Source organism: Camellia sinensis, chromosome 14, assembly GCF_055761805.1.
Source record: "Camellia sinensis isolate YWXY chromosome 14, ASM5576180v1, whole genome shotgun sequence".
NCBI classification, from domain to species: Eukaryota; Viridiplantae; Streptophyta; class Magnoliopsida; order Ericales; family Theaceae; genus Camellia; species Camellia sinensis.
Genome location: NC_138974.1, coordinates 3918628 through 3944245, shown reverse-complemented (window position 1 = coordinate 3944245; position 25618 = coordinate 3918628). Strand labels below are relative to the sequence as shown.

The window sequence follows — 25618 nt, the reverse complement described above, 5'->3', positions numbered from 1 at the left end:
GGATGCTTGGCTGCAAGGCCTGTGACACTCCACTGGAACCCAATTAGAAATTGGGAGATGATGAAGGAGGAGAAGCTATTGATAAAAGGAGCTATCAGCGATTAGTGGGTAAGCTCATTTACCTATCTCACTCCCGTCCTAATATTGTTGTTGCTATCAGTGTGGTTAGCCAGTTTATGCATGCTTCTCATCAGATTCACTTCGAGGTTGTCATGAGAATTTTGAGGTACTTGAAGTTTGCTCTTGGTAAGGGTCTTTATTTTTCAAAGTATGATCATCTTCGTGTGGAAGCCTATACAGATGCTAATTGGGCTGGATCAGTAATTGATAGGAGATCGACTTCAGGGTATTGCACCTTTGTTGGAGGCAACCTAGTTACTTGGAGGAGTAAGAAATGGAATGTGGTTGCTAGGTCAAATGCAGAAGCTGAGTTTAGAGCTACGGTACAAGGGGTGTGTGAGCTCTTATGGATCAAGTTATTGTTGAGTGATCTAGGTATTGATCAGATGGACTCCATGTAGTTATACTGTGATAATAAGGCCGCTATCAACATCGCTTACGATCTAGTTCAACATGATAGGAGAAAGCATGTTGAGATTGATCGCCACTTCATTAAGGAGAAACTCACTAGTGGTACCATATGTACTCATTTTGTGCAGTCTGGAGAACAACTTGTTGACATCCTCACCAAGGGGGTTGGGAGTAAGCCATTTCATGACATCTTAGGAAAGCTAAGCATGAGAGATATCTTCGCACCAGCTTGAGGGGAAGTGTTAGCATTATATATTATTATTTGGGTTACTATTCTGTAATTATTCTATGCCTTAAAGCTCCCTTGTAATTATTAATCTTCATTAATATAAATAGGGGATGATACCCTAATCATTCCCTAATCTTGGAATTCTTTAAAAATAACAATAAGTTACGAGGAAAAGAAAGCAGGCTAATAAAAGAATAAAGAGAAATCAATGAGCTTAAGATTTACTTCATTATACATAAAATTGAATCAAAATCTGTCCATAAAGGGAAATGAATAATCAAAATCATGAAAAAGGGTTTGGAAGAAAGTAATTCTTAAAACATCATCAATAATTACTACTATAATGCTAAAACAAGCTAATCAAGAAGGAATGGTTGGAATTTACTCCAAACACATGGAAATAAACATGAGAGTCCAAATCCATGAAAATGAGATTGTAAGATAAATTCCAACATTCCTTTAGAAACTAAAATAAAGAAGAAGCAAACAAAAGCTTCTCCACACAGTAAGCAAAAGGAATGGGGAAAGAGAGAGAATTGGGAAAATCTACTTCAAAAGGGACATGAAAAAGGCATATGACAAAGCAAAGGCCTTCATCCGTGAAAAGTAACATGAAAGAAGTAGATTCAATACATAATTCAATGAAACAAAGCTAGTAGCTAAGAAAATGAAAGCTAGAAGATAAAAAAATGGAAGAAGTCTACTCTCTACTCATGGAAATGAGCATGAAATGTTCAAATCCATGTAACAATGGGTTGAGAGTGTAGGCTCAACCATTCTCTAATGGAAAATAAATAATTCAAAAGAGCTAATCTAAGAGAGATAATAACTCAAAGAAAATATAAAAATCTATCTTACTCACGAAAATTCTCAAATCCATGTAGAAACGAATTGAGAGAATGGATTCTAACCATTTTTTAGGAAGAAGTCATGTTTGGCTTCTAAGAAAGCTACTATACTAAACAAGGAAAGAAATAATGAAAACCAATGAAAGTAGAAGAAATCTATTTCTCTACATCAAAGAAATAAGCATAAATTACCCAAATCCATATAAAAATAAGTTAAGAGAATAGATTTCATCTACTTTCAAGGGTATGACTAGAATTTGGATAGAATCCACTATACAAGTCTTTATTCAACTAGAAAATAAAAGAAAATGAAGCAATAGACAGTGTTTGGTTACCAAGAGAGAAAGAGCTAAGAAAATTGAAGTAATTCAATCCAACAAAATGTATGAGAGGTATGGTGTGGCAAGGGCCCCCAAGTAATCTCAATAGAAGTAATATATAAGTGGTGTTTGGGAAAACAGAAAAGAAAAGAAAAGAAAATAGCAAAAGTAGAGAATACCTCAAGCTAATAGAGAAAAGGCTCAAGTAATTTGAATTGTCTTTTTCAAGTTTCCCTCAAATCTCTAATAGGGTCTTAATGCTTCAGATTCCAGCCATGGATGAAGAGAGAAAAGAGCTTCTATATATATTGTACAAGTACGAAATAATTTTCTCATATAATCCTGTTGATTAAGTTTGCATTTCTCCAAACGTCGTCGCTTTAATACTTGAAAACACAAACGTGAGCTAGTCGGCGGGTGTGTGCCGGAAACCTCTCCGATGCCTAAGTCAGTCAATAGACAATAGACAAAAGCTCTGTGTATTTGAGAGTCAAAGTTGTGATACCTGTACATAGGTCCTGCTATGAGCTTTTATAGATTCCGTGTGGCACAATCCTAGTAGGACTCTTATTCTCCAATGTAGAGTCCTCCTAGGAATCAGAAAGATAATGCTCATCTTTCAACACCCCCCTACTGTTTAACCAAGTGAGATGGTTTTACCACGGTAGTACGACAAAACAACCGAGCTATCACTAGCCTTCGGATACACTCAGCTTAGTGCATTCATGAGTAATACCTAGCTCGGTCCTCGTTCATCTATATCTCGGTTCAAAATACTCAAGCCGAGCTTAATTGCAACCATTCTTGACCGGGCTAACAGGATCCAGATGCGAAGCCCACTCACCTCGACCCACAGCTCAACCCACTTTCTACCCAGTCCTAGCTCGGCCCAAGCTTCACAAATTACCCTCTCAATTGCCTCTTAATTCCATCTACAGCGCATGATTTTGGGATTATTTTTCTCCAGCCGAGCTAAAATATTCAAGCTGACCGAACTAAAGCAAATAATACCACTAAGCTCATTCTCTACCGGACTACTGATTCGCCCGGTCCAAAAACGTCTTGTCAATTACTCTGTACGCAAGGTTCTGAAAAGCGGTTGCGGTCGCCGTAACGGTGTCGGTGGCGCGGTTGCAGTTGCGGGGTGTAAAGGCCGTAGCGTAACGGTTGCAGTAATCGAAATCGTGATTTTTTTTTAATTTTTTGCACAATTTGAAAAAAACTTACCGATACGCATATTTTTTTTCCATAATCATATTTATTGGGTTTTAAAATAAATATTGATAAATTTTTATAAAATTGTAAGTTTGATCCAATATATTTCATATTTTTAAATCACTATAAACTGAGTTTTTTACATTTTATTTTAATAATTAATGACTTTATATTATACAAAAAATCAATCACTAACTACTATATATAAGATAAATAATGACAAAAGTAAGAGAATAAATAAAAGCCTAAATATATATATATATATATATTAATCAAGCCAAATAGATAATGACCACACTTATTATTATTATTAGTATTATTTTCAAACAATATATAGATAGACACACACAAACAAAATGATTGAGTGATAGCAGCTGAATAGAATAGCATATGTCTTACAACTTCAACAAATCAATAACATATTATTCATCTTCCTTATTCTCTCTCTCTCTCTCTATCTCTTGTTCCTCCATCTTACTTCTTCTCTCTCTATCTCTCTTCTCCCATTTTCAACTCTCTTTTTTTTTGTGTGTTTTTTCGAAAGAAGCAATTCGGAACCGTTACGTAATGGTGCGTAACAGGCCGTTACAGCACCGTTATGACCGCTATAGCAGCCGCTACAGCTGATACACCTGTGAATCTCAATCACACTGCAAAAGTGGCGGTAACGGGTGGCGGTAACTACCACAACCGTTACGTAACGGCGTTACGTAACGGTTGCGGCCGCTTTTTAAAACCTTGTCTGCACGTCGTTCCGTTTCTCAAGTACGTCTGAATCATTATCTATTCCTTTGGACACGTGGCTAGCACCTATTGGACAAGTACAACTGACACAGCCGTCTTCGTACTTCAAAAATTTTGAACAGTCCTGCCCATTTATGTGCTTTATACAAAAACCCTTCTTTTTTAACCAAACACTCCACTGTTCATCTTCTCTCACTCTTCGTGCTTCTGAGTTCTGCCCCTACTTCTGTACTCCCTTCATGCTCGAAAACATTTGCTTCATTGCTAGTGGGTTATTATCTTCAAGCCTTCTCACTTGTAAGTTACTGATGCCTTTTTCTGATGTTCCTTTTTATCTATTTCCTCATTTTTGGTATTTTAATCTCCATATACATGCCTTTATATACACTGGAGTGTTGAGCAAATACCACAAATCCAAAACCTTATGCTCGCGCTCAAAAAAGCACACCAACTGGACTAAAAAAACATAATGTTCAATCCAGATTTGTGCTGTAACCGGTAAATATTTGTTTAGGCAACTTCTAGGCTTAAACACTACCGAACTAAGAAATCAGTTATAACCATGCATACTTATCTCCAACCGGGCTAAGGGCCTTGAGTTGGCCCTTCTTCACGACTGAACTAAGAGCTTTCCAGATCAAAAACCAATCTAGACACTTGTGGTACAACTGAACTAAGAACGGGTTGAAACCCATTTAGCCGAACTAGGTTTATATTTATTTTGCCTTTTTGCTTAGCTCGGTCCAATTATCTGGCCATAACACTTTATTGTCACTTTGTAGACTCAACTAGGTTGGCCAGGCACACCTTTGCACCTTGCCCCTAGATGGCTTTGCTCAACCGAGCCAACCAAAGCGTCAGATACACCGAACTAGGCTACTGTGAACAATTTTGTCATTATAAGTTATCATGGGTAAATACCGATTTCTCGTGGACTCTCCTGGGCTATAGCTGAATTCCGACGGGACTACCAGATTCCAGACAACGTTCATCTCTCCTAAGCCGATCTAGAAACAACACCTTGGGGCAAACTGGGCTTCGTCCCGTTTACCGTGATATCCATTGTAGAAGCCGACCTTCAATTTCCCGTTCAGCCTCTCATTTGTGAATTTCTTAGGCAGACAAGACTCTGCCCCACCTAACTCTCCACAAATACATATAGGATAATAAATGGCATCGCCGAGCTAAACTGTCGGCTTGACCTCAACCTCGGATTGGCCGAGCTATTCCATCAATACTCACTCGGCCAAAATGATGACGGTTGGGTGTATTATTTAAGAGTAAGAAGAGGCCGAGAGAAAATAATTAAAAATACACCGGACAAAGACGTGAATGACGACGACTTCTTCTGGGTTTCTGGCAATTTTGAAGACCAGGGAACCCAGATACTGGGCTACAATATTAACTGGAATAAAGGGACAGCCGGTATGAATACCTTGGCTATTTGTCTATTTTTTGCTGTTGTTTATAACGTCTCGCCGTGCTAACCGTTTGCCTTTTCTTTTTCTGCAGACTTGAATCAGCTAAAATCACACACCAATCAAGATGCTCTTCGTGCTGCACTTTGGCACCATCACTGAGGTTGGGCCGAGCTACTTGACTTTGAACTGACCTATCGATACAGTGGAAGGAGGAAGGTCAGGGTAACTAACTTTCTTCTAGAACCATCTTCTGAGCCGGACCTAAACTTGCCACAAATCAACCTCATTCCCCTAACCGAAGAACAAGAAATGGCCAAGCGCCGAGTTGTTTGGGCCCTGAACACCGAACAAACATCAACTTCGACCATCAGGGCTCAAACCGAGACACCCCAAACCGGTCAAACACACGAAGCCGTTGTGGCCCTTCCATCATCCCGGGCTTCGTCATCTCGGTCGAACAAACGTGCGCGCACTTCTTCGTCCGAGCAGCAGCGATTGATTGATGAGGATCGCGTGCTTCCTGAAACAACACCGCCGAGCCCAGAGCCTACACACACTGACCGAGCTAGCCCTTCGGAATGGGTACCAAAAATGACTTACAAGAACCGGGCTATTACCACCACAGACTCGGTGGTGGCTGACAAGGATCATACACTTGCTTTCAACCTCGCCAAAAGCGTGTGCCTTCCATCTGACATGGAGCACCACGACCATCTAACCGAGCTCAAGGCCATCCGCTCGGCAACCAAGTCAATGGTACTGGTAAGTGCTCCATTTGTTTATTTTCCAGTTTACGCATCTGTTTGCTCGATTTTAGTCATAATCGATATCTCTTCTTCTGTAGACCATGCAGAAGAACCACGTTGCTCATAAGCGCGTGCTGGAGCTACGCAAGACAGCGCGGCTGGCCGTGGCAGATGCCAACACTAAGACGGCCGAGCTGAATGAAGCCAAGCAAAAAATGATGGAGCTTGAATCTGAAATCGACCGATTCACCGAGCTGGTCAACTCGGCTGAAGCGGACAAGCAGAAGGCTTTGTCCGAAAGAAAAGACCGCTATCTGCGCGAGCTAGCCAAGCTCGAGAAGAAAAAAGATGCTGAGATAGCCGAGCAGAAAAAGTGCGCAGAAGACGCTGAGGACTGCGGCTACAAAGAGGGGGAGGCTATGTATGTCTTGCAGTGTGAAACTACAAAAGACATCTTTTTCAAATGTGGCTAGAAGGCAGTTGTTGCAAAGCTCGGTCTGGGCCCAGAAATCGAGGTCTTTCAGAACCCTCCCCCTCACTTTATCATAAGTTATATGACGGATTATGCCAACGCCATCCAACAGAAGCTTCTTCAAGAGGGGGAGGAGGAAGAAGGATCACCTGATCCAAACAATGCCCCGACTGCTAACAATGATCACAGTCTCCAAACCAGTCAGACAGCTCGGGTGGAGCCACCGGTACCAAGCACGGTTGATAATGCGCCTTTGATCGATGTACCTGCTGGAACGGGCTACCAAGTGGTGAAGCTCAGGTTGACCTGGATGCAGACTTGGACGACCTTTTTGCTTGATCGTGTTTTTCTTCTTTTGATGCTAACTTTTTGAAAGAATTTGTAACCGGGCTTAAGCCCCTCCTCTTGTAATGCACATGGAATGGAATGAAATCTGCTATTTTCCAATCTTTTTGTTCGGTTCATACCCTGCTTGTGTTTGTCTTTCAACTTTAATTGGCATGTCTTGAACTTTTATGGCCGAGATAGCCATCTCGGTCTAGGATCTTTGTAATCTGTTTATTATGTGTTGGTCATACCTGCCAACCTTCTTCAGCGTAGATCCTTATCTCGGCTGAATAGAGCTAAATGTTAGTCATACCTGCCAACTTTCTTCAGCCTAGATCCTTATCTTGGCTGAAGAGAGCTAAATGTTTGGCCATTCCTGCCAAACTTCTTCATCCTAGATCCTTATCTCGACTGACGAGAGCTAAATGTTGGTTATTCTTGCCATCCTTCTTCAGCCTAGATCCTTATCTCGGCTGAAGAGATCTAAATGTTGGTCATACCTGCCAACCTTCTTCAGCCTAGATCCTTATCTCGGCTGAAGAGAGCTAAATGTTGGTTATTCCTGCCAAACTTCTTCAGCCTAGATCCTTATCTCGATTGAAGAGAGCTAAATGTTGGTCATACCTGCAAACCTTTTTCAGCCTAGATCCTTATCTCGGCTGAAGAGAGCTAAATGTTGGTCATACCTGCCAACTTTCTTCAGCCTAGATCTTTATCTCGGCTGAAGAGAGCTAAATGTTGGTCATACCTACCAACTTTCTTCAGCCTAGATCCTTATCTCGGCTGAAGAGAGCTAAATGTTGGTCATACCTGCCAACCTTCTTGATTGCCCCTTGCTGACAATGACTAAGGACAACTTTTACAATAGAAAGAACTATGCTGAAAAAACTACTTGTTTTATTTGAAAAAGGAAAAATTACAAGTTTTTTAAAGAAAAGCTAAAAATAAAATAGTTTGAGATTAGCAGTGTTCCATGACTTGGGAATAGTCTTGTTGTCTTCATCTTCCAAGTGATATGCCTCTTTTCCTGCTAAACCAACCACTTTGTATGGTCCTTCCCAGTTAGATCCTAACTTGCCATCTCCGGGTATCAAAGTGTTTCCCATTACTTTACGTACTACTCAATCTCTAATCTTGAATTGCCTCAGATGCACTGTTTTGTTATATTTTTTGGATAACTCCTCCTGGTATGAGGCAATGTGAATAAGTGTTCTTTTCCTCCTTTCTTCTGCGAGGTCGAGTTCCAAGGTTATGGCTTCTTCACTCAAGTTTGGGTCAAAATTTTCACTTCTAATAATGGGGAGGCCTACTTATAGTGGGATTACTGCCTTCATGCCATAAGCCAAGGAAAAAGGCGTTTCTCCAATTGACCGCCGAGGTATGGTACGGTAGGCCCATAAAACATGAGGAAGTTCCTTAGCCCACTTGCCTTTTGTTCTCTCCAACCTTTTCTTCAAACCATCTAAGATGACTTTGTTTGATGCTTCTGCCTGGCCATTCGCTTGAAGGTATGCTAGTGTAGAGTTGTAGAATTCTATTTTGTATTCCTCGCAAAAGCCCCTGAAAATTTTGCCATCGAACTGAGTGCTATTGTCAGATATTAGAGCCTTGGGTATGCCGAATCGAGTTATGATGTTCTTCCAAACGAACTTTTTAACATCCTTCTCTTTTATTGATGCAAGTGCTTCTACCTCCACTCACTTTGTGAAGTAGTCTGTTGCTGCGAGAAAGAACTTTCTGTTGCCGGGTGCAGTTGGAAGTGGTCCCACTATGTCCAGGCCCCACATTGCGAAGGGCTATGGGCTAGTTAATGGTAGAAGCTCTCTGGCTAGTTGATGTATTTGGTGTGCGAACTTCTGACATTTCTCGCACCTCTTGACATATTTCTTTGAATCTGCTTGCATGTATGGCCACCAATATCCTTGTGAAATCGCTCTGTGAGCCAATGACCATCCCCTTTGGTGGCTTCCGCATACGCCTTCGTGTATCTCGAACAAAAATGCTTCGACATTACTAGCATGGACACATTTCAGGTAAGGTTCTGTGAAGGATTTTTTGTACAATGCTAGTGATGGGGAGAGCCAAAATCGCTGTGATTTTGCTCTAATTTTGTTGGCTTCCTTCTTTTCTTCAAGCAAGATGCCATCTTTTAGAAACATTATGATGGGATCCATCCAAGATGGGCCTAGTCCGGCACAACATGTCTCGGCTGCTTCGAGTTCTTCAATACTTGGTCTAGGTAGGAAGTCGATCAGTAATGGGTGTAGGATAGATGTATCTGTCATTGAAGCAAAGCCTGCCAGCTCATCTGCTCTACTATTTTCTTCTCGTCCAATCTGCTCTATCCGGACTACTTTGAACTTCATGATCTCCTTTCTAACTAACTCTTGGTACTTAGCCATCCTGTCATCTTTTGCCTCGTCGTCGCCTGAAATCTGGTTCACTACCAGCTGGGTGTCACTGTATACCATTAGCTCGGTTGTCTTCATGAAAAGTGCTAATTTTAGGCCTGGTAACAGTGCTTCATACTCCGCCTCATTGTTGGACGTTGGGAAGCCAAGGTTGACTGCTTGTTCGATTGTTAGGCCATCTGGTGAGATGAGGACTATGCCAAGTCCTGCACCGTGCCTGTTGGATGCTCCATCCAAGAAGAGTTTCCACATCTCTCCGACAAATAACTTCCAGCAAGTAGATGGGTCGGATGATGTCTTGGGATCATGGGTGTTGCTAATGTTTTCTTCCAAGTTGATGTCTGCTGTTGGGGGTTGGTCTTAACTGTCTGACTGCCTCAAGCCTTTACTTTTCAATGAGTCCTCACTGGGAATAGCATGGTTCGTCCCTTCCTTCTGGTCCTCAAGCCTGTATGGGGGCTGCGCAGTTCCCGCGGCACTTTCCTCCCTCACTTCGATTGTGTCTGTCAAATCGACCGGGCAAATGTGATGACTTCCTGGCGTAAACTCAGCCACAAAGTCTGCTAAAGCTTGGGCTTTTATTGCGGTTCTGGGTTGAAACTTGATATCGAACTACCCCAACTCCACTGCCCATTTCAAGATTCGTCTAGAAAAATCCACCCTCTCAAACAAGGCCTTTAATGGAAAGGCCATTAGGACGATCATGGTGTGGGCATGGAAATAATGCGACAACTTTCTTGAGGCCATCATCAAAGCTAATGCCATCTTTTCTAATGGTAGGTACCTTGTTTCAGCACCCAGCAAGATCTTGCTGACATAAAAGATAGGCAGGTGTTGGATTCATTCCGTTCTGACCAACACTGCGCTTACTGCATGCTGTGAAACTGCTAAGTATAAAAAGAGCTCTTCTCCTAGCACTGGGCTTACTAGCAATGGAGGAGAATTAATGTAGTCTTTTAAGCTTTCTAAGACGCGGTCGCATTCCTCATCCCACTCAATTTTGGCCTTCAATGCTTGAAAGAATGGTCGACATCTGTCTGATGACTGACTTATGAACCGATTGAGCGCGGCTACGAGGCCAGTGAGATGCTGTACCTTTTTTACTGTGTTGGGCCTCTCAAGATCTTGGATTGATTTAATCTGAGAGGGATCAGCTTGTATACCTTGGTTGGTTACCCGAAAGCCTAGGAATTTGCCTGATCCTACGCCGAAATGCGTACTTAGATGCGTTTAGACGTAACTTGTGGAACTTCAAAATCTGAAACATTTCATCAAGGTCCTTGAGATGATCCTCCTTATCCTTGCTCTTGACCACCATGTCATCTATGTAAGCCTCCATTATTCTGCCTAACAATGGTTCAAACATTTTGGTGACCATGCATTGGAATGTAGCCCCTGCGTTCTTTAGGTCAAAAGGCATGACCTTGTAACAGTACAATCCTCTAGGTGTTGTAAACGATGTGACCTCCTGGTCTGGTTCATACATAGCAATCTGATGGTAACCTCGATACGCATTAAGGAAGTTAAGTCGATTATGCCCTGTCGTTAGGTCTAGCAGTTGGTCTATCCGTGGTAGGGGAAAGCTGTCTTTTGGGCATGCTTTGTTGACTGTTTTGTAGTCCACACAAACGCGCCACTTGCCGTTCTTTTTTGGCACTACTACAGTGTTGGAGATTTACCTGGGATAGTGTACTTCTCTGATAGCTTCTGCCTCCAACAGGTTTCCTACTTCTTCTGCCACTATCTTTGCGTGGTGGAGTGTCGATCGGCGAGTTTGCTAAATAATTGGTCTGGCAGTTGGGTGGACATTAAGTTGATGGCAGATGAAATTTGGGTCAATGCTAGGCATGTCGTATGGTGTCCAGGCAAACACTTTGATGTTAGAGGTTAAGAATTCCATGACCTCTATTCTCTCAGTGCTGGACAAAGACGAGCCGAGCAAAAAGAACTTTTCTGGGTTCTTTTCATCTATCCTTACCTCAACCAGGTCTTCTACTGCCTTCTGCTCTGCTGCTTTGCCGACATCTGCAAATAGTTCGTTGTTTTCTGGTTCTTTCACCATCTGAATGAACCCTTTTGCAGCACAGCTTCTGTTTACTGTGATGAAACATTACTTCGACATGATTTGGTCTCCTAAGACTTCTTCAATCATGCCGGTTTCGTTAAAGAACCGTAATGCCTGATGGTAGGTTGACGCCACTGAGCGCATGGCATGTAGCCATGCCCTTCCTAAGATTATGTTGTAGGTGGAAGGGACTTTCAAAACCCAAAACTCCATCTATTTCGTCATTGTTCCTGCTTTGACTGGCAGGATTATCTTGCCCACTAGCCACTCAGGCATTGAGTTGAAACCGATAAGGGGAGATATCGCAGGTGCCAAGTCTTTGTCCTCAAATTTCAGTTGTTTGAAGATCTCGTAGTACATTATCTCGCATGAGCTTCCTTGGTCAATCAGAATCTGCTTGATGTCGAAATTATTGACGCACAAAGTGACCACCAGTGCATTATTATGAGGGCAATGTAGCCTTGCTAGATCCCTGTTTGAAAATGATATGACGTTTGTAGCCTCTGTTCTCGCCTTTTTGATGGTAGGTTGTGCAATTAATACCTCTCTCAAGTGCTCAGCCTTTTTGATCATCCCTCTGAGCTCACATACCGGCTCAGGTTCGACAATCCCATGTTTAGCATTGATCACGCCTAGAGGTGGGCCGTCGAACGGCATCCCGCTCGGTCTGTTGAGGTCCTGGGGGGCTGGCTGTGTTCCCCCTTTCTATGTACTGGTCCAGGTGTCCAGCAACCACTAACTCCTCCAGATGTTGCCTCAATGGTGTGCAATTTTTAGTGCGGTGCCCCTTCTCATCATGGAAGGTGCAATAGGACCTCTTATCATAACCTTTTTGTGCTTCTCCCAACTTGGCTGGTGGTCGAACGAAGGGTTGATCACGTATCTCGCTAAGAATCCGGTAGATTGGTTTATTGAATACTGTAGTAATGGTAGTGCGAACTCTTAACTTTCTTTTTTCTGGGTCCTCTCTGTTGGCTCGTCTGCCTCACCCATTTTGGCTTGGTTGTTTTACCGTGTTGATTTTTGTTGTAGTCTTTTTATCTGGCATCCCTGTTGTGCCAGATTTTACTTTAACACGAGCGTTATATTCCTCTACCCGGATATGTTGATGCACTTTCTCCATTAGGGCTTCCATCGTGAGGGGTGGCATTATTGTCATTGAGTCCCTCAATTTGTTACCGACTGGTAAACCCCGTTTGTATTGTGCGATATCAAGATTTGTAGGGCAATCCCCAATCTGGTTGAAAGTCTCCTAATATTGGCTGTTGTAAGACCTCAATGTCTCATTTTCGCCCATGTCAATGGAGAGTAGTTGGTTGATCTCTACTGGTGTCTTGGTATTCGTTCTGAATCTAGTCTCGAACGCTTCTGTCAACTGTGCCCATGAGGCTATGCTGCCTTCTGACAACCTTTCGAACCAGGTTAAACCTAGGTCGCCAAGGCTGGATGGAAACAAGATACACATTAGAGCCTCATTTTGCCGGTATACTACCATAACTTGGTGAAAGTGGCTTAAGTGCATGTAGTGGTCTGACTTCCCCTCATAAGTGGTGAATTTCGGCTGGTGGAAGCCTGAGGGCAGTGGTGTGTTCTCAATTATCGGAATGAACGGCGAACTCTGTAACCTTGCTAATACTTTATCCGCTGGTTCATAAGTAAGGCATGGTATTGACATTCCTGCCTCGACACTCCCATATGTCCTAGGGGCCAATCGCTGTAGGGCTGAAACTCTGTGAGGGTCGCGAGCTCTGGTGTCCTCCTTCCATCGGGCCCTTTTCTCGAGAACTGTTTGTAGGTCCGCTGACCTAGGAAACTCTGTGTGCCTAAACGTCATTTGGTGCGTGTGCGAGGGCCGATAGCTGCTTCCCTCCGTATATGACCTTTCAGTCCTTGTTCTCTCAGACCTTAAGTAACGAGTCCTGGAAGTCCTTGATTGAGTGTCGCCCGTTCTAAGGCTCCTACTTTCAGCTTGGGATGGCGTGGCTTGTTTGCCACGATCTTCTGAATGGTAAGAGGGCGTATTACCTTTGTGCCTCTCTTTTGTTGCCACCCCTTTGCCTTTTATCTGGTGCTTCATCGTTTCCATGTCTGCCGCCATCCTTCGTATTAACTCGTCTTGTTCCCTCACGCGATCCTCCAGAACTTGAGGATCCAACCTCCACGTCTACTTTTCAGGACTTTGAGAGTGACAAGGACTGACGCCCCGTCTCTCCCGTGTGTCCCTCCGGGAGTTCCGTCCCTGGGGCTCTAATTCTACCATGGGTAGGATAGAAGGCAAACCTTCGCGCCTCCCGCCCCCCTCCGGGGTTTGCCCATCAATAGCAGATTGCGAAAAATCTTCGTTGTGCACCATTGATTTCAACTAAAGCGAAAAACTTGATCAAAAGGTTTTGTTCTCTGTGGTGTTCCCACAGACGGCGCCAATTGTACGAGTACGAAATAATTTTCTCATATAATTCTGTTGATTAAGTTTGCACTCCTCCAAACGTCGTCGCTTTAATACCTGAAAACACAAACGTGAGCTAGCCGACGGGTGTGTGCCGGAAACCTCTCCGATGCCTAAGTCAGTCAATAGACAATAGACAAAAGCTCTGTGTATTCGAGAGTCAAAGTTGTGATACCTGTACATAGGTCCTGCTATGAGCTTTTATAGATTCCGTGTGGCACAATTCTAATAGGATTCTTATTCCCCAATGTAGAGTCCTCCTAGGAATCAGAAAGGTAATGCTCATCTTTCTACACCCCCCCACTGCTTAACCAAGTGAGATGGTTTTACCACGATAGTACGACAAAACAACCGAGCTATCACTAGCCTTCGGATACACTCAGGTTAGTGCATTCATGAGTAATACCTAGCTCGATTCAAAATACTCAAGCCGAGCTTAATTGCAACCATTCTTGACCGGGCTAACAGGATCCAGACGCGAAGCCCACTCACCTCGGCCCACAGCTCGGTCCACTTTCTACCCAGCCTTAGCTTGGCCCAAGCTTCACAAATTACCCTCTCATATATATATATATATATATATATATATATATATGAGAGAGAGAGAGAGAGAGAGAGTGAGAGAAACTAAGCATCAAGGATCAAGAGAGCTCTCATCTCTACCCAAAATGGGTGTATTTATAGGCATCCTAGCCTCTAGAACGTGCCTCATCATGTAATTCTTCGAGAATTGTGCAAAATGGTATCTTTCAAGATACTGAGGAGACCATCTTCTAGAAACTATCTCATACTGCACATTTTGTGCGGCCACACCTATTTCATGCAGCCGCAGCTTTAAGTTGCGCCCATGGAAATATTCAAAAACCATGCGATTGGAAGATTTAGTATGTCTAGCCACAAAAAAGCTGCGGCTCAACTGCTCATTTTCATTCAATCCAGCTTTGTTTTTGCTTATTTTCTGGAAAGAACAAGATTTTTTTATAAACATCTTTAGTGGGATGGTTTAAATAACATCTCTACCTACAAAAATTGTTTTTAAAAAATCATTTTAAAGGAATTAGAAAGTATTTTGGCCAAAACAAGTTTAAGGAAGGATATTCTCTCCATCCAAAGGCTTATTCTAAAGATATCAAAGTGATGCATTTTGGTTTTTCATCATCGGAAAGCTCGGGAATGTGCCCAAATCAAAGTGACGCATTTTGGTTTTTCATCATCGGGAAGCTCGTGAATGTGCCCAAATTTTATGATCAGTCAAAATGTGACCTTAGTTTGGAATAATCCATTCTATTAATTTGATTCGGCTTGTTTTGGTGATTTTATTTTACATTATTTCGTCTCACCGAACCATTTGATTGAAACTAATCCATTTCAGTTCCCTTCTATGACTTTCGTCCATTTCATTACTTGACTCGTTTATCGCGCCGTCATTTGGCCCAAACCCATATTCTCAGTGGGCTAAACTAGCTCAAATAAGGCTTGGGCTGAGCCTAGACCTGAGCATTGAGACTCACTTAACCGGTGAGAGGCAGCTTGCCCATCAACCAGACTTAGGAGTATGCAAAAATGAGCAAAAATATGTGAAATAAGAAGTAAAAAAGAGAAATTCCGAAATAGTGTAGAATCACAGCTTGTTGGACTTGGCCCAGGGCCCATTCCATTAGCCTGTCTAGGCCAAGCCCATTAAATAAAGCTTAGACCCAAGGTTTATGGCTATGGGTAGACCCAACTGGACCCACAAACGTGGCAGAAAATGTAAAAAGAAAAAATAGAAGTAAAATAAGAAAAAACAAAAAATAGGCCCATTTGGTTTGGCCTGCAGTCCAGCCCAGCCCAACCAGTTTTGCCTAACTATTTTAGTCCACAGGCGAGCTTGAGTACCAATTTGGCGAGTTGGGTGAGCTTATATTGACCTTATTCAGCTGTATTTTGATCTAACTCAACACATCAACTTCTCTTTTAACAATTACTCGTCACCATCAAACAATTCAAGATTATATTACTTCAAAGTAAGCGTTATACATCATTGAATTCTAATCAAATGAAAACAAAATTTAATGTCTTATCAAGATTGAAAATATTCATAACAATTGCTTAGTGAAATACACTATTTACCACATACTGGTTTCATCTCCAAGGCTGTTATCCATTTTAAGTAACAAAAATGAATGTTACTTGAAGAGTGTAGATTACAATTAGCCCCAACACATCAACATGCTGGCTTGCAAAAGAGAGAAGAGGAAGGAGATGAATAAGAGAAAATAATCAAAATTAACTAAAGAAAAAGAATCATCCAACGCCACTGTCAAAGCTTGTGAATTTCCCATGATTGCATTATGTTGCAGCTTCCATCCACTGACTAATTACTCAACCCGGTAAATATCAAAGCAATAAATATTGCCAAAATCAATGACCCAATCTCAAGAATTTGAAGCCTTGAACTTTCTCCGGTGAAAGGAGTAATAGGTCCAAATGCAGCAGTAGGCGTGGTTACTCCACTTGAACTCGAATTTGAACTGTACCCCAAAAAAACAACAAAAAAAATAATTACTATATGTTAAAAGGCCAGACCAAGACAAACTAATTAGGAACAGATGCAGCTTGAAGCTCTTACCTTCCGGTAAAAATGCAAGATCCATGACCTGCAAAAAGGCACACGCCAATAGACAAAATCAGGGGAATTAAAGAATGTAACGACACAGACTTAATTCATCATTTGTGGAGCAAAGTAGAAATATCACTACATGAATGAGGCAACTAAAATAAAAGAATAGCTGCATGTCAAATATTAAATACATAGAAATGGGAGGAACAAGATTCAACACATCCCATAGTACATTTAAACTGATAAATCGGATGGATTCACGAGAAAGGGTGATGCAATGTGTTACATGTTTTATTCATGGAGTCATGTCACCTTCAACATGGCAAGTTCTGATTATCTGAAAAGAAAATATAAACATGACACTGTTTTTTGAGTGCTACCGATAAGTTACATTTTCAAGAAGAAAATCAATGAAAAACAAATGAGAATTTTTTAAATAATTTTATCAAAGTTTTTGAAGTGATTCATAAAAGATCATAATGGCAGAAACATGAACCTCTTTTCCTCAATGGAGAGAAAAATTTAACTTCACCTTAGGTTTGTAATCACCAAAGAAGCACAGAATAAAGGCCATCCTTTATGCAGAGATGTGAATCAATGCTTCCAACAATAAAGTTCATGTCCTCGTAGGTCCAGGTTAGATTTCAAAAGCACCAAAATTGAGTAGCAATTTTCTTCGAGCCTACATTTTGTAGTGGTTCCTCAAGGAAGCATGCATCAATTTTCAGGCAGAGCCCAAACTAAAACATGTTACAGCTATCGTACACATCAATCATTATTGACATTGTAACTCAATTTCCCTCACAATTTGCATTTGCAGGCACTAAAATCTAGTTGATTTATATAAGTGTGAATGAAAACTTTCTTAAACAATTTTTACAGGAAAGCAAAGTTCATGTGAGAACATTGGACAGAAAAGACAGCAAATGAGGGCATATTCATTCCTTTAATTATTCTTTTGCACACTTATTCTTGTATGAGAAACACAACACTTTCATAAGAAGAAGGTGTCTAAGATATACAACTAAGTACTACCATTAATCGCTCAAAACATTGCAGTTAGGTTTATTTATTTTTTCACTTGAATTTATAGCACACCATTTCCTGTCAAATGCAAAATCAAGCATGCTGTAAGCTGCTTGTTACTGGCTTACAACATTCACACAAGAAACCTGCATAAGTTTCTTGCTTCAAGGCTTGCATGTGTGAATCAGATGAGTACCTTTCCAAACCAGAGAAATTCCAGGAGCCTTTAACATTATTAAATAAACCATATGTTAATAATTGTATTACCTTAATCAAACAACCATTGTTTGCTGCACTGTTTGAAGACAATTTCTACTGAGATGTTTCCTTAGAAAGCATATAAGAAAAAGAACAAACACAGCTCTGAATAACAAACAGTATCAGTTTAAGAAATGGGCATAAGAACTTACTGGGATCAGCAGTAGTGGTGGTGGCTGTACCATCAAAGTCACAGGTTCCACCAACGCTATGAAGTTTTTGATAATAATCATTGTAAGCATAAGAAGCATGGTTTTGTATGTTATCAGGGTAATAACAAGGCTTTCCTGGTTGAATAGCACTGCAGTTGGCATGACCTTGCCCACAAGCCCAATTCAGTCCATTTTGCAACTTACTGGAATCTACACCTTGTTTTGCAATACAAAAAGCTGATGAAGAATTTCCAGCGATTCGCTCAGAAGTACTCAAACTCAGAGAGTAAACAGCACTCCCATTGACGAAAAAGAGGCCCCAGTTTCTCTCCGAGACAGGCCCACGCCTCTTGTCTTCATTGAGCAACTCATAAATGTACGTATTGATGGGAACAGTGGGCTGACTAGGTGGACCTGAACCATTTAAAACACGCTGGATCAAGTTATTATTAAAGGTTTCAGCATTCTCTATAGTAGCATCAGGTTCATTGGTTCCCCCAAGCCATGGCCAACCAGATTCAGTCACAACGATTGGAATCGCTGAAAAATTATAGCCTGCTATAGAGTTATAGGTGGCATCCACCATAGCCTCAAGCATGCTGTCATAGTGAAAAAGAGTGTTTGGATCAACAATTTGTTTGACCGAGGAAAGTGGTTGAAAAAGAGCATAATCAATTGGAAATATGCCATTGGCATTAATGTATCCATAGTAAGGATAAGCATTTAGCATGTAATAGGAATTTGTGTTTAGTAAAAACTGAAGGATTTGGAAAATTGTAGAGTTCCACGTGGAATTGAAGGTGGCAGTTGATGGGGGAAATGGCTTAGAGATTATATCCATTGATTGTGGGGTCGAAACTTTGATCTGGTAATTTAGGTTTGCAGCAACTAGGGCTTTATGGAGGTAATTCATGGCAGGAACCAAAATGGGGGCAGCATTTGGGATTGAAGTAAGGACCTCACTGCCAACAGCAATGGCAGTGATATTGGTTGAAGGCAAGTAAGCTGCAACATTTTTATTAACCCACGCTGCTGCTGCTGATGAAGATTCTCCAATCCCTAAGACTTCCTCGTTAGTAACACCAACCATAACCTCAATCCCAGTGTTTGAAAGAGAATTCAACAAGTGAGCATCGGCATCAAAAAGGCGGACATGAGTTATCTGATTGGCTTTCAAAATTGCAACCACATCTGAAGCTGCTGGCAGGTTGGAAACATCAGTGCCTACGTTTATTCCTACGAATGCACCAGAAGCAGCATTGCAAAACATGTTAATTAAAAGGATGAGGACAACACTTCCAATGCATATTTGAGGCATCATTCACTCCAAGAAACCTCCAACCTCAACGTTAACTCCTGAACATTCACTACCGTTTGAATTGGTATCGCCAAAGCTACATCAAACACATACAAAATGCCATAAGATGCTGAATCAAACAAAGATATAAATTAAAGCTCCAAATTATGCAACAAGACACCAAACAAAATGAAGCTGAACCACAAACTAATGAACTTCTGAATATTTAGGAGTACTCGGTGGGGCACGGAAAATCAGTCATGCGGTGATTATTGTAATAAGCGTAGATAAAACACAGTTTGAGCTCCAACAGTGCAAGTCAACAAACCTAATGCAGTTGAGCAAGGTGAAAAAAAACAAAGAAGAAAGATTTATGTGTGTGAATGTTTGAGAGAAAACAATAGAAGCTTGGATAAAATTGAAATCACAATGAAGAATCTAAATCATGTCTATTGCTGATCTATCATTTTTCAAAGCCCTAACACAAAAACCAATGAAATTAAAAATAAAAATAAAAATAAAAAAAAGAAAGAAACATTTTTAGTCCATTCTTCAGGGCAAGGAAAAGAAATGCAAGAAAACCCTCAAGAAGAAATAGGGAAGAAAAAATAAATAAAAAATACAGAAGGACATTACCAGTTAAGCATAAACTCAGAGAACCCAACCCACTTAGCAAAGCAAAACATCACAAAACAAAGGACCCAGAAGTAGAAATCAAGAGAAAACCAGTGGGTAAGTAAATGTACCTGATTGTACTCTGGCTTAGCTGCAAACGCCCAGAAATTTACCCTTCCAGTAGTAGACCTCCAAAGATTTAACAAAACCCTAAAATTCAGACACAGATTTAAGCCTCAGAAAGAAAAAAAAAATTCAAATCAGAACACATAGAATCTAATAAAGAGCCTTAAAAGATTTCAAAAGCCCCCATTGAAAGTTAAAAGCCTCACACTTTACAGTCTTACATAACATATATGGAAACCAGAAGGGCAACCCATTTTTGTATTGTATACATACACTAGGTAGAAAAATGCTTGGGAGCTTTGAGCATTCCCATTCCATAACTGTACCTCACTTCTCACTTTTCATTATTTTGCTCTATTTTTTTATTTTATTTTATTTTATTTCATTTTATTAGAGGTTAAAGGAAAATATTAGAATTGTTCAAAAAAAAAAAAAAAAAAATTCACAATTTTAATTACAGAATAAACCTAATTCTTATACCTCATCATTATTATAGACAAATTTATAATTATAAATATATAAATTTTTACATTACTCAAATATCAAAATAAGAGTGATACATCGGAGATGTTGAGCGACTCCACTACTTACTCTTCACCCAAATGCAAAATTATTGACTATGCCCCACCCACCATCACCACCCTTTTCTCTTTAATAAATATTTACACACTACGGACTGTACACACACGGTTACGCTAAAATACATACCCATATATATATATATATATATTTTCCATGTATCTAAAAAAAAAAGATATACATATTAGTATGATATCCATACTATATATGAATTAAAATAAATAATTAAAAATTATTTTTGAAATAAAATTATAACAAAATTTTTGTTTATAATATAAAGAAAATTTATTTAACATTAATTAGTTCCTATTTACCTTACCAAACCAAACCAACTCAAGCCTTAAGTCTCATTAAAGGAGATCAGTTGCATGAATTTTTCTTCTCCATTTGACTTTATACAATACCATTTTGTTAGTGATCTCAAAACAATTGAACATTTTACAAATCCGAAAACCATTTTCTTAATTTGATCACCACTATAGATCATTTTTAATTTTTATATTTTTTAATTGTTTTATATTAAAAAAATTTAGAACTAAAAATAAATTAAACTAAATATATATAAAACAACTTAACTCTAACCCATAAGCCTAAGTTTTTTATTGTATATTTGATTGAAAATGTGTTAGACTATTTTAATAACTAGTACCTAAGACCTCGTTTGGGAATAGGTTATTTTAGTAACTTTTTGGCTATTTGGCTAAAATATGAGGTGAGAAAAACTAGTATGTTTGGGATGACTTTTTAACTTTTTACGAAAAAATGTGCAAAAAATAGAGAGAAAATAGAAATTTTGACTTTTTAGTATAAGTTGTTGGCTTTTTGATTTTTTTAGTAACTTTTTGGCTTTTAGGCTAAAACAGCCACTTGCCAAACGAGGCCTAAATATCGATATTTATTGTGGGGATACATTTTCTGAGTCCCAACACGTGGCTAAGGTGATGCTGGCGTGTAAGCCGAGGTGCCACGTGTCCAGGTTATCACGCCGAGATGATCTCGGTTAGGCCAAGGTTATTTCCGAAGATATCGGAATCCAAGATAAGCGGATAAGGCACAAGAATCCTAAAATGAGGAAGGACTTTAGCATGGATAAGGATAATACTCTTAGGGAGTTTATCTTTATCTCTTGGAGAGTCCAGGATAAGCACTGAGCAGAAGTCCATTGAAGCTAGGCTTCTATGGGGACTAGGATTGAGTGAACTATAAAAGAAAGGCACCCCCGATGGGTCTAAGGTACACAATTTATATTCTGAATAGTGAGTTTAGCACTATTGATTATCTTTGAGAGATATACTGACTTGATCGTCGGAGTGCCCCCGGGTGGACGAACCACCGCCGCAATCTACTCTTTCTGTTGCAGGTCAGCCAAGTGTCATATATTCTGCAAGTGCTCTTCAGCTGAATACTGAGTTGGCAGTGTGATCGGAAAATCACTTACGCAATTTGGCGCCGTCTGTGGGAAAGAAAGGAGAATAGATGGCCAGCGACGGATAAAAGGATAAGCTTGGGGACGAAATCCCTACTGGTAGTGGAAAACACGTTGACTCAAACGTGGAAGAAGATGGTCGGAATGAGCAGACTTAGAACCAGAATCACGACAAGAAAGACGTCGGCCAGGATGGCGACGTGCCAAAGAAACCAGATCGAAGCGGATACTACAACGAGTACGACCTCCAGGTATGGAAGAATAGATGCCTGCGGAGGGACGAAGAGGTGAAAGAGATGGTAAACAAGTTGGCAAACCTGCAATCGGTCGTCAATTTTATGATTCAAAATAATGTCATGCAGCCACCATACTCGCAGCAGGACACGCCGATTCCAGTGGCTAATGCCCAGAAGGGAGGGCAGAAGCCAATCCCAATAGCCCCTCAGCACACCAGAAGCGAAAAACACTCTCATCGGCCTTTCAAGGAGGTCGGGTGAGGAGAGTCAAAGAAAAGAAGAGTCACAAAGGACACATCGAACTAAAGAAGCAGACCCCAAAGAACATCGGCATGTTCAAAGGCAAGAGCTGTGCTTCGATACAACTCATGGAGAAAGGTCGAAAAGAGCCCACAACAAAGGTGAGAGTAGTATGCCGAAAAGACTGAAGTCGGGAGATAGCCGAGCTCCTGGGCGGAGCAAGGAAGACATGAGAGACTACCTCAAGAGGAAACAACATAATACCGATGCTAAAGTAACTTCACCTGTTAAGCCGAGAACACCATTCTCAGTAGAATTGGACAAATTTGAGGCGCTGAAGAGATTCAGTATGCCGAGGTTCCAAATATATGATGGTAAGTCAGACCCCAACTTCCACGTTGGATTATACTTGAACTCAATGGCATTGTATAGTGGGAACGAGTTGTTGCTCTGCAAAGTGTTCCCTTCATCCTTCGGGGAGATTGCATCAGATTGGTTTCACAAACTACAAAAGGGAAGTGTGAGGACCTGGGAAGGCCTGGCCAAGATGTTTGTGGCCAGGTTCGTAACAAACAAGCTGCAGCCATTAAGAATGGACGCATTGATGGCTCTAAAGATCAGTAAGGAAGAAGGCCTTAGGGCCTATGCAAAAAGGTACTATGAGGTGTTCAATCGAATACCAGAGTGTAATCAAGAAGTGGCGGTCGTATCTTTCAAGAACAGCCTAAAAAACGATTGTCCACTATGAACATCTTTGGTAAAGACATTGCCAAAAAGCATGGAAGAGCTCATGGCTAGAATCGAGAAGTATGCTAGAACCGAGGAAGACACGTTGGGGACTAAGGAGACAAAGCAAGAAAAAGGAAACGGCTCGCCGATGCGAGGCCGAGGTAACAACGGATCCAGCAAGCAAGAGATAGGACTGAGGGCTACACAGGCAGTTACGACTGTGTTCTGAATCCCAATTCACAAAGTCCTGGACAAAATTCGGAACCAACCCTATTTAAGAGCACCAGCAAGGGCACCAGGAGAGTTTATAGGGAAAAACCTTGGCAGACATTGTGCTTACCACAATGAAGACGGGCACATGACTTAGGGTTATAGAGCCCTAAAAACACACTTAGAAGACTTGGTAAGGCAAGGCCATCTGAGAGACCTTGTCGATGAGGTAAAGACAAGGGAAGAACAGGCAAGATTACCTCAGGCGACAGCAGCTCCACCTCCCCCAGTACAGCAACCTCAAGCAGGAGGACCTCGGGTAATTAATGTAATTCACTCGAAGGTCAATGAAAACGAGATTCGAGGGGAGACCTAGAAGGTAAAACACCTACAACATGTCTACCAAGTCGGGGAGAAGAGACATTGGGCAGAGGAGTGCCAAGGACTAGTAGTGTCCTTCACTGAAGCCAACCTTGAGATGGTGCAACATCCATATAACGATGCCTTGGTAGTATCCCTCCAGGTTGGGGAATGCCAAGTGAAGCGCATCTTAATCGACCAAGGCAGCTTTTGTGACATCATGTACGTCAGATGTTACAAGGAGCTTGGCCTTCATCCAGACGATATGGAGCAATCCAATAGCCCAATAGTTGGGTTCAATGGAACGCCGACATGGCCACTGGAAACGACGAGCTTGGAGGTACAGGCTGGCACCAAGAGGATAAAGACAGAGTTCACCGTAATCGACATACCCTCCCCTTACAATATCATCTTGGGAAGGCCGTGGTTGCATGCGACGGGGGCTGTTCTCTTAACATTGCATCAACTATTGCAGTTCCCAACAGAAGATGGGATAAAGGAGATCAGAGGAGATCAGCTGCAGGCAAAGAATTGCTCCATGACAGTAATGAAATCCACCTGCAGCATACAAGAACCAGAGAAGGCAGAGATCGAAGGGGAGGACGTGGAGGTCCTAGAGGATGTCGGCAAGGAGCCAGCCGAGAAGAGTGAAGAAGCACTGAAGAAAATCCTCGTCCAAGAGGGGATGAAGAACGCTTCTTCCTTCTCGGCTCGGGCTTAGCCGAAGAAGAGAAAAAAGAGTTGGAAGTTTTTTTGAGAGCAAATATTGAGGTGTTTGCTTAGACACCTTACGAAATGCCTGGCATTGACCCCGAGGTCACTTGCCATAAACTAAACGTTGATAGGTTAGCAAAACTCGTAATCCAACGAGCAAGAAGACCGACATTGATACACGTCGAAGCAGTGGAAGAGGAAGTAGACAGACTTCTGGAGGCTAGGGCCATTCGAGAGGTAAATTACCCGACATGGCTATCAAACACAGTGGTGGTGAAGAAAAAGAATGGTAAATAGAGGGTTTGTGTGGACTTTACCAACCTGAACAAGGCCTGTCCGAAAGACAGCTTTCCTTTACCCAAGATTGACCAGCTGGTGGATGGCATTTCAGGGCATGGAAGGATGAGCTTCCTGGATGCCTACAAGGGGTATCACCAGATAGCCATGTACCCCCAAGATGAAGAGAAAACCGCGTTTATCACCCCAAAAGGGCTGTATTGTTACAAAGTGATGCCCTTTAGGTTGAAAAATGCAGGAGTAACTTACCAAAGATTGGTAACCAAGATATTCAGACACTTGATTGGCCGAACGGTGGAAGTTTACATCGACAACATGGTCGTGAAGACCAAAGAACCTAAGGGACATCTGGTCGACCTAAAAAAAGTCTTTGAAATCCTTAAAACATATCAGCTCTGACTCAATGCATCGAAGTGTGCATTTGGAGTTGGATCTGGTAAGTTCTTAAGGTACTTGGTGACCAGAACGGGCATTGAGGCCAGCCCAGATCAGATCAAGGCCATCCTGGAATTGAAGAGCCCAACGTTGGCAAAACAGGTACAAATGCTGACTGAAAGGGCCGCAGCCCTGAATAGGTTCATAAGCAGATGCTCAGACAAGTGCAAACCTTTTTTCAACTTAGTGAAGAAAGCCACAGACTTCTTATGGACCGAGGAGTGCGAAGCCGCCCTGGCCGACTTGAAGAAGTATCTGACCACAGCTCTAGTTCTTTCAAATCTAGAACCTAGAGAGGAGCTGTTTCTGTACCTGACAGTTTCAGAACATGCGGTAAGTGCAGTGGTAATCTGAGAAGAAAAATGAGAACAAAGGGCTGTTTATTATGTAAGCAAAACTCTGGCTGATGCAGAAACCAGGTATTTACCCCTAGAGAAGTTGGCGCTGGCACTAGTAATGGATTCAAAGAAGCTGAATCATTACTTTCAAGCTCACAAGATTGTGGTATTAACTGAACATCCATTGAAGTCTCTATTGCAGC

The 25618-nt window shown here is 41.4% G+C and overlaps 1 protein-coding gene across 5 annotated transcripts; it reads right to left on the bottom strand.

Annotated features, from left to right (window-relative positions):
- Positions 1-15745: 15745 nt before the first annotated feature.
- Positions 15746-20539, bottom strand: LOC145788630 (glucan endo-1,3-beta-glucosidase 4-like). 5 transcript variants are annotated; one of them, XM_082907194.1, is made up of 5 exons: positions 20443-20539; positions 19857-19935; positions 17814-19207; positions 16387-16414; positions 15746-16288 (listed from the first exon to the last, which is right to left on the bottom strand). In XM_082907194.1, the coding sequence occupies exons 3-5, from the start codon at positions 19132-19134 to the stop codon at positions 16132-16134; spliced, it is 1506 nt and encodes a 501-aa protein (XP_082763320.1). In that variant the 5' UTR covers positions 19135-19207; positions 19857-19935; positions 20443-20539; the 3' UTR covers positions 15746-16131. The 5 variants fall into 5 exon arrangements, with proteins under 5 accessions (XP_082763320.1, XP_082763321.1, XP_082763317.1 ...); XM_082907195.1 differs by having other exon boundaries at positions 20412-20483; XM_082907191.1 differs by lacking the exon at positions 20443-20539 and adding an exon at positions 20058-20297.
- Between the last annotated feature and the right edge of the window lie 5079 nt (positions 20540-25618).

Excerpts from the sequence above, each read along its gene's own strand:
- LOC145788630 (XM_082907194.1), bottom strand. The coding sequence starts at position 19,134 with ATGATGCCTCAAATATGCATTGGAAGTGTTGTCCTCATCCTTTTAATT. Across the intron at positions 16,415-17,813 it reads CACCACTACTGCTGATCCCA|GTCATGGATCTTGCATTTTT; the intron begins GTAAGTTCTTAT and ends GCCTTTTTGCAG. Across the intron at positions 16,289-16,386 it reads TCTTGCATTTTTACCGGAAG|TTCAAATTCGAGTTCAAGTG; the intron begins GTAAGAGCTTCA and ends TTTGGGGTACAG.